The sequence below is a fragment of the Colias philodice genome, chromosome 3, assembly GCF_061535455.1.
Source record: "Colias philodice isolate Cphi_HAF_F1 chromosome 3, ilColPhil1 Martin Lab GWU primary, whole genome shotgun sequence".
Taxonomy (NCBI): domain Eukaryota; kingdom Metazoa; phylum Arthropoda; class Insecta; order Lepidoptera; family Pieridae; genus Colias; species Colias philodice.
The window spans coordinates 9,698,457-9,716,986 of record NC_143088.1 but is presented as its reverse complement, the minus strand read 5'-3'; the positions used below and the strand labels follow the sequence as shown (position 1 = coordinate 9,716,986).

The 18,530-nt window shown below is 34.4% G+C and overlaps 1 protein-coding gene across 1 annotated transcript in view; it reads left to right on the top strand.

Moving 5' to 3' along the window:
- The window catches only part of dally (division abnormally delayed protein), a 94,715-nt gene that overhangs the window by 67,980 nt on the left and 8,205 nt on the right, over positions 1–18,530 (top strand). The window contains exons 3-5 of the mRNA XM_089714747.1: positions 10,781–11,130; positions 11,680–11,888; positions 12,874–13,042. Coding sequence (XP_089570873.1) covers positions 10,781–11,130; positions 11,680–11,888; positions 12,874–13,042 — 728 coding nt within the window. The remainder of the gene's footprint in view (positions 1–10,780; positions 11,131–11,679; positions 11,889–12,873; positions 13,043–18,530) is intronic.

The following is an 18,530-nucleotide window of genomic DNA, read 5'->3' as shown; positions in this document are numbered from 1 at the left end:
AAATTTCTCCATTGCCCTGGTAGCACCCCATCTTCCTGATCATTTTTTAGTTCTACACCCCCCACCTATCTCGCGCCGTTTCGGAGAGCCGTCGAATTTCGCGTTGTATGAAACTCGGAAACCAGCAGAGAAAACTCGATTATGAGTATGCCAACTTAATATGCGGCTCGATTAAAGCCCCTTTGCCAAGTTTCAGTGCGATCGGACCAGCGATGGCCATTTTAGCATTTGTATGGCGGCGGCCATTTTTTCCGCCATTTTGATTTTTTTTCACTATCTGTGGTAATTGCTCGAGGTCTACTACACATTTAGTTTGAGCACCTCAGATGTAGCTGCTACCGTTTGCGCGGACCGTTGACCGTCTCCGCGGGCTGTGAGAAAGTTCAAGATATCGGATTTTTCTGGATATCCTGGGAGCTGGGCGAGTACGAACGTGGTGTGAGTGTGTTTCCGCGATGCGCCACCTCGTCTAAATTTACGTTTTTATGTTTGCGCCAAAAATGGAAAAATTCCAAAATCGAGCGACCCACTATGGCTCCCTGGTAGCGTCCCAGGGTGGTGATCATTTTTAGTTCCGGGACCCCCCACCCAACTCGCACCGTTTCCGCAGGCCGTTGGATTTTCCAATGTATGAAAGTCGGAAATGGGGGCCCGGAGCCACTCGAACGGGGCACCGATCGATTCGCCGGCTCGAACAGAGCACGTGTGCCAAATTTGAGACGTAAGGATTCATAAACGGCGATTTTGGCAAAGTACGGCGGCCATCTTGTTTTCGCGAAAATCGCCATTTTTCTACCACCCCTGATAATCGCCACCAGTACCGAGCATTTTTTGTTCAGACACCCCCCCTCCAGGTATCACCGTTTTTGCGCACCTCCAGGGGTCCACTTGGTTTTCGAAGATGATCGAAATCGCTATATTTTTCCTCTGGTCGCTCGGCGCACCTCTACACGATCACGTCCTTATCCCCCCCACTTTCCACGTAGTTTCCGAGAAAAGCGATGTCAGTCAGTGAGTCAGTGGTAGTGTAGCTTTATATATTATAATATAACATTATTTTACATCAATAATTTATAATCTTTTGTAACTGGGTGTATCAAATTTCATTTTTATTATCACGTCTTACAAATTCAAAAGAAGTATTCATTAACATAAAGTTTAACCAACTAGTCAAATATATTTTTTAAGAATACTATAACAATATTTGGTTATTATAATTTATTAGTTTCACTTTACTAAAATAAATTTAACCGATGTTTTAGTGCGATCAAATTTTCAAAGCAATCATAACAGTTTGCTTTTAATTAAATATTATACAAGATATTACGTACTAGGATTGCATAAACAGTTCCCTATTGTTCTGTAGCAGCGTTGTAATTATTTTATAATTCATCATCCGAACATTGTTTGAAGTGTCCGAAGGAGCGATCGATCAAACAAACACCAAATGCGTTCTATCAGGCCTACCCCAACCGCGGAAAACATCATAAATCTCTTTTAGTGTACAATTATGTGACGTATGGGTTAGGCATAAAGTTTAGTTTTATGTGACGTTTATTTTTGATCGAATGCTAGAACAATAAATACTTGAAAGCTATTGGTGTTCGATACTTATAAGTTAAAACAAATGGTGGTAACAAATTGAACTTTTTGTGTCCATATTTTTAACGATTATGTTTTGTTGTACATCAGAATTCCCCGTGCGACGTCTATGTTAGTAAAAACGTTTTATTATAATAAATTTAACATAATTTATTTTATTATATCCACGCGAAATGAAATGAATTTTGTTCATGTCAAAATTGCTCATAGAATCAAGAAAGGCAATAACTCTCGCGAAATTTAACAGAAAATAAATCGTAAAAAAATTATTGTCGTTTCATTCGATCTTCTGCCGCTCAACAAATCAGTTTTATTTACAGAAGCTTTATATTCCATAAAATTTAATGGCTACAGTCATCAACTTGCCGACAACTTGGTGTAATGTCGTTTGAGTATTAAGGATTCATTTCATGTTTGCTTTACGTAATTAAATGGGACTTAATAAGAAAATGTTGAACATAAAACAAAAGTTAAATGATTATTAGGAGATTTTGAACTGTAAAAGCTATTTCAACAATCGTTTGTTTGATTGTAAACCTGTTTAGATATCAAGCTATTTTAAGGTATTATATTCAAATACTTGTTCTGATTAATTAGCAATAAGTAGATACAAATCGTAATATACATGTATCTACGATATTGATTCTTATAATATGTATACAATATATTACAATATTTCGACATAGCATAGCAAAGCTCACGCTTGCTATGCTATGTAGAGGTGACTCTATCACATCCAAAGCTCAAGTAGACATTTAATACAGTGGACCAGTAAGAACTCGAATTTTCTCAAAAAAATAAATTAAACCACAGCTCTCAAACGTCAAAGGTACACAAGAGGTCGGAGTTAAAAGGCCTAATGATCCTTTCACCAGCCATCCCAAAACAGCGTCGCTAAAACCGCCAGCAGTCGCATAAACGATGCACAAAGTAAATTCTAACATTGGCAAGTGCATCGACCTCTTCATAATGAGTGGGTTAAGAACAATACGTACTCTACACCCTCGGTTAGACGGTGAGAGGAAATAACCGGAGTGTAAACGTCCCTTTTAAACTGTCGTTACACCGTGTTAGCAGCACTATTTTTATGTGCAACGAACTTTTTTTGTAACGAGATTCATAAAAAAGTCAATTTTACCACCTTTATATTTACTTTGTTTTTTAACTGATACCTAAGAGCGTAAACAACTTTAGCCTATTTGTTTAGATTGACTCTTTTTTTTATAATAACTAGGTTTGATAGTGCTATAATTAATTATATTAGTAATAAAAACAAAATTAAAGTTTACATGGATGCAGGGCATGTACAATTGTAACTACACGACAATTTTCTTGTTTACCAACTCGCAAAACTAAAAAATTTCATTATTAAAGCCATTTTAAGCCTTCCAATACCTTGACTCTGATATTCTCCTCGAGTATTGCCAAGAGACCAATCTCATAAAATTAAAAGGGCTCGTTATCGCTTAGCATGTTTTGTTCGGTGTACTTTACAACTCTGTACCATTGTGTTGTGCCTACAAGTAATTTCAAGCGCAGACCTGAGACCGTCATTAGAACTTAAATAATTCCACCTTTGTGCCTTACCCTGAACGTAACTCGTGTTTATGAAGCCAACTATTTCATACTTAATTAAATTAAACGCTCTACCGTCTTGTCCTTGACTTATACTTTGACTCTTACAAGTTTAATGGTGTGGAAAGCATTTTTAGATTAATTAATTCCATATCAATTATTTATTATAGTTGCCATTGAAATCATTAAAGTTCTTTTAAGAGTTGTAGATGATAATTTTATTCTATTAGAAATTTCTAGAAATATCAAAGATGAAATGATCCATTACCTACATTTAATAATGAGAAGTAATTACCGTGTATGCCATTTTACAAGTTGTTTTGCAAGAAATAACCTCTAATAAATCATTTTGTCAGCATACAAAGATTTTGTTAGCAACAATTAAAATCAGGCTGCAATTCGTGTTTTGTAAATAATCATGACAATGGTCAGTAATTTAAAAATAAATAATTTGGAAAATCCAAAAGTGCACGCCTCATAATTTTTTTTTAATAAATATTTATTAATTATTATTTTTGTTTATTTAATAACAATTAAACCACATCGAATCAGACCCTGAAAAATGAAAGGGTTCTATTCCTGAGCATACTCAAGCGTAAGAGAAAAAAAAAGACTCGATTAGTAAAGTATTTCGGTCGCTATCGTGTTAACAAGAAAAAGGATCCGCACATACAGACACACGGACGTCCAAGACAGAACTTTTTTAAACTGTTTTTTAACTAGTTTAAATAACAAAAATGACATCAAAAATATCATGAACGTTAAAAATAGTGTTTTTTCTTAATATGTGTGTGTATGTATTATCTTACAAGTGCAATGTATGATACATAAAGACATTTTAAGTTTGTAAAATCAGATGTTTTGCGCGAAGTGACAGTAGTACCCACCTCAACGCTTCGCTTATGAGGCGTGCAATAAAATTGCAGCGAGTTTTATTATTTAACTGCAATATAAATAGTCAATCGGCAGAATAATACTTGGTCAGCAAGATTATACATTCGGTTAGCAGAGAAAACATTTCTACACGCAACTTATTTTTGCAATTTAAATAGTTGTTTTGCGTATTTATTGAAAAATGATGAATTGATTGGAAGCCGACACATGAGGTGGCCAGTCATGTGCGAGAATTGTCATTCAGTGATTGTGCGGCAATTAGTAGTAACCAAATTATTGTATCGCAGTTTTGTTAACGTGTAAGAATTGCATAATTATTGATATTTTCGATTGTTTGAAGACAAGATGTTAGTTCCAGACTATGATTCGGACACGCAAAATAGTAGTGATAGTGAAGAATTGGTAGTTATAAGAAGAAAACAAAGCTGTGTTTGGACTGGAACTTAGTTCAAAAGTTTGATAACTGGGAACAAGCCGAAATGTACCTACGTTAAAACTAAAGGTACTTGAGCACTACATTATTGTCACGAAACAGAAGACGGGAAAAATAAATATTATAGGTGCAACAAGTTGAAAAGTCGTGGTCCACAATGCTCAGCAAGGATTTATTTACTACTAGCTGTTCCCCGCGGTTTCACCCGCATTGCTCCGCTCCTATTGATCTTAGCGTGATGATATATAGCCTATAGCCTTCCTCGATAAATGGGCTATCTAACACCGAAGGAATTTTTCAAATCGGACCAGTAGTTCCCGAGATTAGCGCGTTCAAACAAACAAACAAACTCTTCAGCTTTATAATATTAGTACCTATAGATTGGACAGCACTATATTCCGTGATTTTGTTTAAAACTAATGCTGATTACGATCATGACGAAAAAAAGGAGTTATCCTCGACTTACGGTTTGTGTGACACTCTAAAAAGCGAAATTAATCGATTATTTAATTTAAAAATGAAACCAAAAGCAATAATGCAAAGTCTTACAAAGATGGAAAATATTCAAGTTCCTAATTCCCATAGGGGAAAAGAGGCTTATTCTCTGGTGCTTACCAAAATTTAATTAGGTATAGGTCACTCATTGCAGCTTTGATTATACTCAGCTGTAAAAAAAAATACTGCTGTTCAGAATGATATACAATTGCAGACTGATTTATAAATATTTGCTGAACACAAGTTGCTATCCAAATATCAATATTTTAGCTTTCCAATTACATATTTCTGCTCACAAATATACGAATGCTTTGCTAACCGTTAAAATAACACCCTATAATAATCATATTTCGATAAATAAATTTACTGTAATCCAAATAGATAAAATCGGAAGTGGTCACTTAATTATTTATATGTACCAAGTTTAATTTAATCATACATATAACAAATACAGAACATTAACAAATATTAATATATTATTGTTATACTGCAAGCAAATTTCAACGCTCAGCATTTATAATAAACAAAGTTTGCAGTAATTTACATAACTAATTACAGCACTCCAAACTGCCTGCATACCTCTTCTCTGCGCTATGAATATAATTTTGTTTTCCCGCCTTCATTTATACTAACTGCGTTGTTTTTATTAAAAATAAATGCTAATGGTATTCCTTGCTTTTTTTATCTGTGAACATTATATCTAAAAGAACTATGTAATAAACAATTGTGTTTAGATATGTCAAAGTTAGTTTTTAACAGTTTTATGGATACTATAAATCAGACTTATACGTCGTTATACGAGTATGTTTAATGTAGAGTTTATACAGTTTGAGGGCGTCTGGAGGTCCCGCCGGCGGGTTAAAAGATGAATATGTCGGAGACGGTCAATAGCGCGGATGTAAAACGACTCGAAGCACGAGTTCCGGGAGGTGGCAGCACAGTGAAGTTGGCGGCTTACTTCATGCTTGTACCGGGTCGAGCCGGTGAAGGCTCGCCCTCGGTACAGCACTTCACATTCGAACATCGAAGAGTTCGGATCTTCCACTACTAGGAACTGTTAACCTTTTCTTTGCTAGTGTTTAATTTAAATGTGTAACGTAACGGTTATTAAAAGTGATTGTATTAAAATGACTGTATTGTAAAACTGACATGATTAAAAAGAGCAACTATAGAGTTTCTTGCCGGTTCTTCTCTGTAGATACTGCTTTCCGAATCGGTGGTAAATAAAGAAATGATTGAGTTTGAGGTGTTTCTTTGCTCGATTACCCAACGCAACGCCCACAGCTTGAAAATAGATTCACAATCTACATCTTGCTCCGACATCAGAAGTGGGATCAAATCGAGCAAATGAGAAAACACGTGGCGATAACCTCGATACGATATACGATAACCTGATTAAAAGTCAAAGCGCCGCAACCACGTGGCACTTCGATCCAGTTTCAACGGGAAGAAGCATCCTACAGATCTACGAGCATACGTGTCACTGAGCAGCTGGTGACAAAAGAAAAGAGCTCGTTATGTGCGAGCGGCAGTGGCATCCGCGCAGCGCGAGGCGAAGTTGCCACCCAGCCCGCTCTGCTATAAGGGGATTATGGCTGCTTATAGTAAACCGTGGATGCGCGGTATTACCGTAGTCCGTTGAAGCCGGCGTCTGCTATTAGGAGTACAGATAGCTGCTTATAGTAAACCGTGGATGCGCGGTGCGCGGGTGACGCTGGCGGAGGTTGGGTCTTGTAGAGACCATTGGAATATGGGAGTCCGTGGGACTCGGCATTCGGAGGAATGCGTGTGGAACAAACATGAGGTTTGTTGTGGGGCTTAGTGAAAAGCCAGAGTTTGCATTCGGAGGAATGCGTGTGTGTTGTTGGGCTTAGTGAAAAGCCAGAGTTGGCATTCGGTGGAATGCGTGTGTGATGATGGGCTTAGTGAAAAGCCACAGGCCTCGGATAAGATTCATGCTCTAGTTTTTTTTGTGATACTTTAATAATGATCTTCTGATGACAATAGCAGTGAAAGTGGTGTTTGGTCGCTTATGCGTTACTTTCTTTTAGTAGTAATTTAATTGAAATGATCAGAATTCAATGTTTCATTATTTTAATCAAAATGGTTAATTTCAAAGGGTTGAAGTTGGAAATTATTTTAGGATATTCAAATTAAGAAAAAAAACCTGTTTTCATATGAACTTAAATTTTGTTTTATGAGATTCTTTGCTATAGGACGTTTCTTGTACAAATTTCATGATTTTGTGTTCACAAGAAATATCCTGAAGGTATTGATTCCTTGTGTCCCCTGCGAATGTCGAAAACTGCTATCTTTTGATCGACTGTTATAACTTTTCAAAGCTTAACGGGACGATGGTATGCGATATGAATTTCAAAGGTCTTGATAGATAGACTGATAGACTTACGGACAACTAAGTGATCTTAAGGATTTAGTTTTTTTCAGTTTTGTGGTTTAAAAGCCTAAAAATTAAATATCAGAGTTTAATTGTAAAAATTTGTCAGGATTGGCCGAAGAGCATGTACTGTGCGAGATGTTTTCTGTGTTACAGCACCCACGAACACGAGGACGTGTTCAGCGCAGGATGGCCGTGTCGGAGACGGTCAATAGCGCGGATGTAAAACGACTCGAAGCACGAGTTCCGGGAGGTGGCAGCACAGTGAAGTTGGCGGCTTACTTCATGCTTGTACCGGGTCGAGCCGGTGAAGGCTCGCCCTCGGTACAGCACTTCACATTCGAACATCGAAGAGTTCGGATCTTCCACTACTAGGAACTGTTAACCTTTTCTTTGCTAGTGTTTAATTTAAATGTGTAACGTAACGGTTATTAAAAGTGATTGTATTAAAATGACTGTATTGTAAAACTGACATGATTAAAAAGAGCAACTATAGAGTTTCTTGCCGGTTCTTCTCTGTAGATACTGCTTTCCGAATCGGTGGTAAATAAAGAAATGATTGAGTTTGAGGTGTTTCTTTGCTCGATTACCCAACGCAACGCCCACAGCTTGAAAATAGATTCACAATCTACATCTTGCTCCGACAAATACTTTTTATTTATTGAATGTAAAGTTGCCAGGTTGCAAAAAGTCGCATGCTGTTTAAATTCCTATCAGAGTACTTTAGAAAATTCCTGTGACTATATTTCCGGCAACTAACTCACAATCAAGATTGATTTATCTCCTTGATCTCTGGAGAGCAACTTTTAAAAAATAAAAGCTTTTTTTTCGAGAAACAATTCAAATGTTTTTATTTCCATTGAGAATCCATTACGTACCTAAATTTCTTTAGATTTGCTATGTTAACTGTTTTTTTTTCTTTTGAAAAAATAACCTACCTGTCATCAAGAAAATTAAATCGTTGTTCTATATTATCATATCGAAAATAAAACATAAAATATACATTTCATGTGTATTATTACCGTGTACTCCATAAAATGCCGTTTCATTCTTATACCTGAAATGAATACTTATTCAGCAATTCCCAATCAAGTAAATAAATCATATTTGCCGACACGCGACTTACGAGCCTTGAATAACGTAGATTTATTCTTAACATAGCGAAAGCGCGGACTAAAATGGCGGCTATCATTAATCTTACAGTAAAAACATACTGAAAATAAAATGATGTAGGGAACGCAAAATATTTTCCCGGGAACTTAAATGTGTATTTATGGGCCACGATTTATGAATATAATGTGGCAATATTGAAGAGAAATGGGTTAAGTATTGTAAACTGAAATATTAACATAGATACTTTTCTGAAATCACACCTAAAATATTTAAATTGGAAGAGTTTGTATTAGATAAACGATTTATTAGGGTTTTATTGCGCTGTTTTTCAAGCTTTGAGAAAATTTCATAAATTTTATCACAGAACTAAAATAAATATAGTTTAATTGGTACATTTATAAAATAAATTTATCAGTTGTTCTTACAATTAATCCAGAAAATTTATGGTATTATGACAAAACGTTTTTCTATTATCAAAATTTATAAGCTTCATTACAAACTTTAAGTTTACGGCAATCTAAGAACCTTGTTATTCTATTATTATACCTGTAGGAAATCACATCCGCAATTCTACAAAGCGAATGTGACAGGGCGGCGCTTACATAAGGTGACAAGGCAAATCTACTCATTAGCCCTCCTCTACCGTGTTAAAGCCTTATATTGCTATGCCATCTGTCGTCACACATAAGCTGAGTACAACTACTATAGAATATTTAATACTCTTGCATTATAAAAGCCGCCAAATGCACCGTTCGTAACATTACCAAACACTTTTCGTATAAGCATTCGGAGAACCAATGGCCCTGTATAAAAGAGCACATGTCCGTGCCATTTCATATTCCTCGTCTGAATGTCTTTGAATTGTAACATCAAAGACTCGCTTTTACACACAAAACACTCCCTTCATGTAAACTTAATTCACTTTTTATTCGTATAGAATAACAATGTAGCACTTAGCGTGCAGAGCTTTTAGGAGCGCGTATTTTTAACAGATTTGTTTCAGATTTTATTAAATGGAAAATTTTATCTTTCTTTTAACCTTTCCACCCCTGTGTAAGTGTTGTGTTCGAATTTTAATTAATGTCGATGATTAATACTTATTGGTATTATGGTTATGTTTTCACATGGCTGTTTTTTTTTTCATTAATAAAATGTTCTTATATTACGTAAGACCTTGACATAAAAGGGATAAAAACAAACTCTCCGATAATAAATTAATAAACAAGGCCCTTTATCCTGAGTTAATCCTTCTGTGTTGTGCCTCGGCGCCTACCGGAAAATCATTTCAAGCCTCTGTTTAAAATACGTATATGTGTTAGGTATATCAATGGACTTCACGCAAAGATCTTAACTATATCTCAAAAATGTTAAGCATTTGATCTTTTTCCTTACATTCCTTTTAGATAAGGTAGGCCCCAGGTGTTGTGAATTCAAATATGAGACGTTACAATATGTATTTACTTAGGCTTTGTTAAGCCTGTTTGTTTGTGAACTGTTTGATTTTAGTTTGCGTCGCTGAGCTTGAATCACATAACTATTTACAAGACGAGTTTGTCAAAGTGAGCTTCACTGTATGTTCGTTATCAAAGTTTATGAGTGCGTTGTTTGTCCTCCCAAATATAACAACAGTAAGGAGTGATATGTAAGACAATAAAACCTTATGAATTACTTAATAATTCTTATTGATAAAATTTCATAATTCAATGTTATTATTATTACAACATACCATTCTCATAATGATGCGAAAAAACGTATATTCTTAAAATAAGGATAAACTGAAATAAAATGAGTATTATTAATGCCGACATTTATAAGCGCCTATAGATCACAAATCATTGTTATTTTTCAAACAAAAGTAGGTAATTTATTCGACTGAATAGAGATAGCGTAAAATAAATATATCATCGAGTCACATTTTGAGCTATTAAATAGTTGAATGCTATTTGAGAAGTGGGCAGCGGACAGCGGTCGTTGGCACCCGCCGCCCGCCAGTCATTACACCGTTGAAATAGAGCAAAAAAAATGCAAGAAATTGCACGACTTTTTACGGCAGTACTCTAGAATATTAAAACTTAAATGTTCCTTAGAATAGATCTTTTATAGTTTTTTAATAAATTAACTTCAACCAACACCTCGTGTCTAAATTAAAATAATTGGTAGGAATTTGAATTTACATAAACCCCATTACATGTCATTAACACTCATTAATTTTCATTTGTTGCCCAAAGTCCTACATTTAGTTGTTTATATTTACAGTTGCATTTTGTTTTCAGAACATCTGACAGCGTTATCACAGCAGTCTCAAAACAAAACAGCTGTGCTATTCTCGCAACTGTATCGGAGTCACGCGACGAGAGCTCACGCACCTCTAGCGACATTATACGATGACATTCGAACGTTGCTACGATCAAATCCAGAAATCGACGACACGAATGGGGTGGATTTGGGATCGCCGCCTCCAAAAGACATGGCTCAGAGCACGAAAAAGTTCTTTCGAGAGGTATTCCCGGTTGCGTATCAGAACGTGTTGAGATTGGACGCGAAGCAATTCACCCCAGAGTACGAAGCGTGCTTAAAAGACGCTTATGATGCCGTTCAGCCGTTTGGCGAAGTGCCACAACAGGTAAAATATTTTCTATTACTGCATACTGAAGTTCTTACATTTACTTCTTAATGAAAATGTATGCGAATTGCGAAAGCTTAATAAACGGTAATTTCCGCAGTTAGGTCAGGAGAACCTTAAATTAAATTAATTAATGTTAAATAATGACATTCTAGGGATTAATTAATAATAATATAAACAGTAAGATAAACTTTATTAGGTACCACGAGATATATTTAAATATAATTTGTAGGTACATACATTTTTTAATCTCTGTTTCTTATTAATAAATTTCAGTAATTTTTTAGTAAATTTTCCGTTGTATGTTTGAATTCATTTATAATTCAAGGATATTATTTAGATCAATTTATTGATAAAATTTCTAATTACTTTCACTAATTGATTATGTGTGCACAATGTAGCCATCATAAAAAAATATTAACGTGTATCTCTATAAACTAAAACAAATACTAACTCTATCAAAATCACTTGAAGCGGCATGAGCATTACTACAAGTCTTCATAATGATTAAACATATTCACTCTATTTTATCTATTTTTATTCATACAGTTGGGTGCATCCCTATCAAAATCGCTTGAAGCGGCACGAGCCTTACTGCAAGTCCTTGCGGTGGGTGCTGGTGCCTTGACAGCCAGTGAGCAAGTCATTAATTCCAATGAGGAGTGCTCCAATAAGATCCTGCGGTTGGCTGGCTGTTCGAGGTGCAAGGGATTCGAAGTCAGCCCCTGTAGAAGCTATTGCCTTAATGTTGCGAGAGGGTGAGTTGTTTAAAATCTTTAGAGATAGTAAATGGGAGGGTGGTTTTCTTTTTGATGTTTAAAATTTATTACTTGCGTCAAATGTCGTTTTACGTATCCTATACGTACGTATAATTAACTTTTAATGCCACACCATTATTATCAATTTCAATTAGGTACTATAGCAATAAAAGGAGACATAAACACAGAAAAATATTTTACGCTTTCCCGATATGAAAATGGGAATCTTTTTAAAAACAACATGCACTCGTTTTCCACATTAAAAGAAAACAAAGGATCTCTTATTACGGAGCTAGCCTACATTTAGTAAGAAAAGGAAACGAAAATTATTTTTCCATTATATGAAAATGTTTTGCTACAAAATTTAGGTCTTGATTCTTTTGCGAGATTGAAAATTGTACCGTTATAATAAATTTCTTAAATCCTGAATGTCGCTTCGTTATAATTTGTTTTGATAGAGCTTTTAGCAATTTAAACGAAAGCAAAATAGAAAGGATTTATGTCTCATAATATATTATCTACTAAAACTTTTAAAAGTTGACTTGTGAAAATATATCTTAATCAGTTGCGGTCATTAATTTTAAGGATTATTTTTATTTGCTTGAGTATAATATTAACGTGCCGAGTATCATTTCAGTCTATTTCTTTCAATTCTTCAAGTCGTGACATTTTAATTTCATCTATTTAGAACGTATCTTTCAGTATGCTATAGTCAGTAGTCTATTCAACCATTGTAGTAGGTGTATGTGTTTATCGAAGGATTCTAATTCAACTAGGAGAATATAAATTATTAGAAATATTAATTTATTAAACATTAAACATACATTTATAAAACTTCTATTTTCGCCTCATGCTCTCTACGATTTAGGTATCTTCGAATCTTGCCAAAGAAGTTTCACTTCTGACTAGGTACACAGGCTCTTTTCAATAATTCAATACTTAAAAAAATATATTTATATCAAATTCTATTTACTATCCCCAACAGCTGCATAGGTTCGCTAGTATCGGAGCTGGACGCGCCGTGGGCGGGCTACGTGGAGGGCGTGGAGCGGCTCGCGCGCGCGGACGCGGACGCCGCGCTGCGGGCGCTGGACGCAAGGGTCTCGGAGGCGATCATGCATGCGCTGGAGAACCACGTCATTTTGGAGAAAAAGGTACGTTTTCTTGTAAAATCTGGTTGATCATTTGATAGAAGATGTGTTTCAAGTACTAATTAAAAAGTCCGGTAGGTAAGTCACTACCGGTAACTCATTGCCTTGCAACGTCCATTGTTCGAGAACAAAAAAAGAATAGATGAACATAGATTTTAAAATAGGCTACCTTGTATATTTAAAAAATCTTTATATATAAAAATGAATCCCTATACCTCTTGGTCACGGGCTCACGGCATCACGCGTGAACGGCTGGACCGATTTCGATAATTCTAAGATATTTTGATGTGTCCGTTATTGTCAGGAGAAGGATCTTAGGAAAGAATAAGGTACTCAAGAAAATTAAAATAATGTGAAAATATAACGGCCATATAAACTTCACGGGTTTGACAATTTGCGAAGATAGATTAACCTCTGTCGGATAGGCAGTCAATTAACATTCGATGGCTCAATGTATTGCGTGCTCTATGTATACAATAAGTTTTCTCGAAGCTCAAAATCGTACAGCTTTATCCAAGCCAAAATCCGTCACACTTAACCATATAATATTTTGAACAAAATCTCTTTAAAGTGGAGTAATTTTTCTCACACGACACATGCAATATCTTGAGTGGTTTATGCCCTCGCTACATATTACATTATGTTCAAATTGTCTCTCACCTCGTATATTGCTAGCACAAAGCAGACTCGCCTCTTGACTACACGTCCTTGTAATTTTGTTGGCGAGAATTGCTGAGATAAGGGTAAATAAACATCCAGGCATCAATTTATGGAGAAATTAGAACTACGTTATAAACTCTAAAGTATTTAATATTATATTTATGTTGTTAGACGTTATTATGAATTATGTTGATTTTTTTAATACTTATGTAAAAAACAATTTGTGCTGTATGCTGTAATCGTTCTCAATACCACACAAAGAAACTATAGATTCAGCACCACTTCATAATAGTCAACTATAATCTATCTAGAGTTTTGATTAATAACACTTCATCAAGTAGACAAAACGGGCTACAGAACTAAATTTAAACTAATTTACAGCCGCTAAGTACACAAGTTGTGCGAACGAGATAATTTTCTGCATAAAATATGCTTCTGAATCTACAATGAGCTTAACTTTTGATTTACAGCGAACGAAGCAATAAGTTGTACATTTTGCACGCCATTTGAGCTTGCTAGCTAAATGTCACTGACCTAGAGTATAATTTATGGCGGGAAACGACAATGCAACTGAACATAGATAAATAATGAGCTCAGTTCCTACTAATGCAGCTGAATAAAAAATAAACAAAACATTTTATCACTATTAAAATATACATGAACAGCATGAATTCAAAAGCTAATTTATTAATACGACTTAAATTTGCATCAAGTTATAGATAATAAATATTTAAAAGTATAATAGAATGGATAGGCGTTCATAAAATTGATTTATATGTATCAAAACACAGTATTCCTACATAAAAAAATCGAGTTTATGCATAATTAAAACCTGTCTACGAAATGAAAACAGTTATCAGATATTTGCAACTAATATCTATTTCCATATTATTTAGTCTCTATTTATATTTTAGCTTCAGTGTGACTTAAATACCGAACTTATCCGAATTAAAATACCTTAATAACAACGAGTCAGATGTGTTGTTCTTTTAGTAGAGTTTCAACTACTTACCTATTATTATGAATGCATAATGATAGAAATAAATCATAACGTAATTATAATAATGCACTAAAGTACACACTTTGACGGCTGTATGTAATCTTGGCTAACTGCAATTTGTAGTTAACAAATGTTTCCTCAAACTTTCACACTGGCAGTACGCCACACAAGTTCGCTTAACAACCAGACACGAAAACTTGATACATTCGCTTTTCACAGCCAATAAAATTTACAATAATTCAAATTTTATTACTACAAATTTATATTGTTATCTTTTGTGAAGTATCAAATGGACACAACAAAATTTATTCGAATAGAAGTATTCTTTAAAAAATAGTTAGGTTTCGCTTATCATCTCGACCAAACATAAATAAAATTTGTTTCGAAACGTATCTTTCTCAAAAAAATTCATTCCTGCATATTTCAATCGATCCTTAATTTTAGCAGTTTTCCAAAATGAATAAAATAGAATAAGCCATTATTTTTTATTGTAGTTTTATGTTCTTCAAAATCGAACAACACTGCAGTTCATCTGAAGGCAATAAAGTTCGAAATTTTCTTATTATAAGTTTATGTGAAATTATGAGCCCATAAAGTGTGCACGTGGGCGAAGTTCAGGTCAATCGTGGGCGTAGGGCAAAGAACGTCTTCGCTAAACCACAGACGCTTAAACGAATTATACCTTTGGCCGGAAATATGTTTAATGTGTTACTAATTATATAGATTATATCTCTTTACACATAACACGATTTACATATCATTACAGCTTGCTCATTTTGAGTATCATTTTTCATTTGAGCATAAATTGACCTTATACATAACAGTTTGAACATAGAAATAACGATGTTAATTAGTTAAAATTGCCGTATAAATATTGTGATTAAACATTTATTTTAAATTATTTAATTTTATTTTATTATTTTAGATTAAACATAATATAGATTTATTCATTTTTATTTGAATCTAGTTCTAAATACAATACATACGTAGTTAAATTTTATTGTATGCTCGCGGTACGAATGTATAAGTGCTTATGTTGAATTTGCTTCGCGGATAATAGGCTCAGTACCTACGCGTGGGCTTCCACTTAATGAATATTGAAAATGTGAAAGAGCATTGAAGAGCAAATGTGGGCTACATTGAATTCGACATAATACATCATTCTATACTGCGGATCATTATAATTCACTGTTAAGTGTTTCTTTTACCGCTTTCAATTCTCTAAATTCGTTGTGCTCACATTTTGCTCACATAATAATATTTCGTATAGGTAAAGCAGTTTTCATAAGATTTTGGCAAAGAAAATGCTTCCAAATATATGATGATATTTTCCTTGATTTTATCACGCAATAGTCCTAGCAATCAAGACGATCTTATTGTCATGTAAACTACATACATATAAACTATTATGCCATACAAAATTCAACCAACATACCTACAAAATTATAACGATAAATGATAATAAAGACTGAACTTCTGTGTGTGAGTACACATCATTAGTAAACATCTGTTTGCCCTATGTCCCCTTGACAGTCTTCACACCCGTTGATCACAATTGATCGTCGTAAATTGCAAAGTTAATGACAATAAAACTGAAGTGACCTTAGATGTTACTAAGCCATGTCGTAACATTGAACTAGTAACGTGTTCTCATTGTAATTAGTTACAATAATTGGAATTGCTTCGATTATCAATAGGAATATTGGAGGCACGTATATGGAAAATATGCCATCGATTATGACAAGTAGGTTATATGTTTATCAGTACTTACCTATGTCATATTATGTGTACTTGGATCAATTAATCGGTATCATCAGTAATCATATTCTGTCAAAAAGTCTTTATAGACAGGTCGACTCTTAAACATAATGACTTTTTTAAAGTTACTTCAACAAAGTACTTTTACGATAAAGAGTAAACATTTAATATTCCATTACAATGCCGCTCCACGCGGTCGTAAATCGTTCTAGAAAGCATCGAAGTCTGTAGGTAAAATGTTGACTTTCAATTTTCATACTAATAGCTTTGGTGCGGCTTCCATTCCCCCAAGAATTCGCAGGATACAACTTTAGGGATCGGTTGCTTATCGATAAAATTTTAGATTACTTACTTTCTTCGTAACTTATTAGAACTTAAGGAAACTTTGATTTGGGTTTTACGGTTACCAAGTTGGGTTTGTCTATGGTAAATGGATATTGAATTAAATGTAATTTTGCGGTTGGTATAGATGTATTATATATGATCAGCTTTCATTTTGTTGTTGAGAAACCAAATTGAAATAAATTGAAAGAGTTTAAAAGCACTTAAATATAAAAATTTACTTTTTTATATAATATATTATTATCATATTGTGCAATAACATGGCAATAACAGAAACCTAAAATGAGTTAAGGTTACGAAGTATCCTCTAAAACAATTTATGTAATATATTATGTAACAAGAACACAAAAGAACCCACAAAACGCATTTGACATTATCGATAAAGCAAATACATTCCGCAAACAGTGTTAAAATTTAAACAGATTTTTCTGCTTTATTCGCCAAAGATTAAAAACATCACATCGTTAGACAATGGATGGGGTTTCAAAGGATCCCTTTATCAAAAGGTATTCCACAGAAGGCACAGATTCAGATTATGTTGACATTATGTCTCTCCATGGATTATGTTACGACAAGGTTATGACTGTAAATTGTGTCATAACATTTTTTTTTCATATAGTTAAAGTAAGCTTTAAATACCTACCTATAGAGATTGAAAATATTATGTAAGTAGATTGAAATTTATTTTCGTTTTGCTAATAAAAAACGTTATTCTATAGGTAGGTACGTAATAATATTAAAATCAAGCATGTTTTAATCTTTTCAATCATCATCATATCAATTTAGTATTAATTAATTTACAAAATATTAGTTAAATTTTAAATTTAATTTTATTAGCACAAAACGCATGATTCGAATTTCGATTAAGTCGTGACTGGTCATAATTTAACAAATCGTAAAAAAGCTAATTTCAAATTTGGAATGAGGTAAAAATCGTAAGGTCATTAGCATCGTCGCGAGTGAAAAGTCATCAAATGTTACAACAATCCGCGTCTCGAGTTCCATCAGGTTGAAGCGCCGGCGCCCGCCCACGCAACGAGCTTTCTCTGCGATCGAGTTTACGGAATAAGCGGCTAGCGATTTTGATTACACGACTGCGAAAATAAGTATCATGTTTGTATTTCTTTTTCGTACAATAACCATGTTTGTAGAGGTTTTGTCATTAGTGATAAACTAAACGCTACGTAAAATTGCATTTTTTTGCAATTGTTTTCCACTTTCAATCGTATGTTTAGGCGTCTATGTGTACTCGTAGTGATCTATCACGTACTTACTTATATGAAAAGTTCTTTTTCTAGAAGTAGTTTTTATTCATATAAGATATCGGTGCACCGATTTCTCTTTTCCAAGTGAGTCGCTGCTCACTTGACTTGCACCAGAGGCCACGTGGGCGCCGGCGCAGCCAATCGACTACGCAATTTTATTGATAAACCGCCGCATCACACTTATTTATTGAACTTCGATAGTTTCTTTATGGTCATGACACTATCTGCCTACGACTACTGATTTTTTAACGACTCGATTTGATTCGACCCGCGTTTGGTGAAATGTAACCGGTATTTTTGAATATTAATGTTTGTTTCGATTGTCATTTGCAATAATATTGATGGTTTAATGTAAATTCGTTAAAGGCGCCAGACATTTTAACAGACCGTGTTGTTTTGTTTTAAATATTTATCACTAATGATTGGAACGCCTAATTAATTTTCTTTTATTTCAATATTCGAGGAA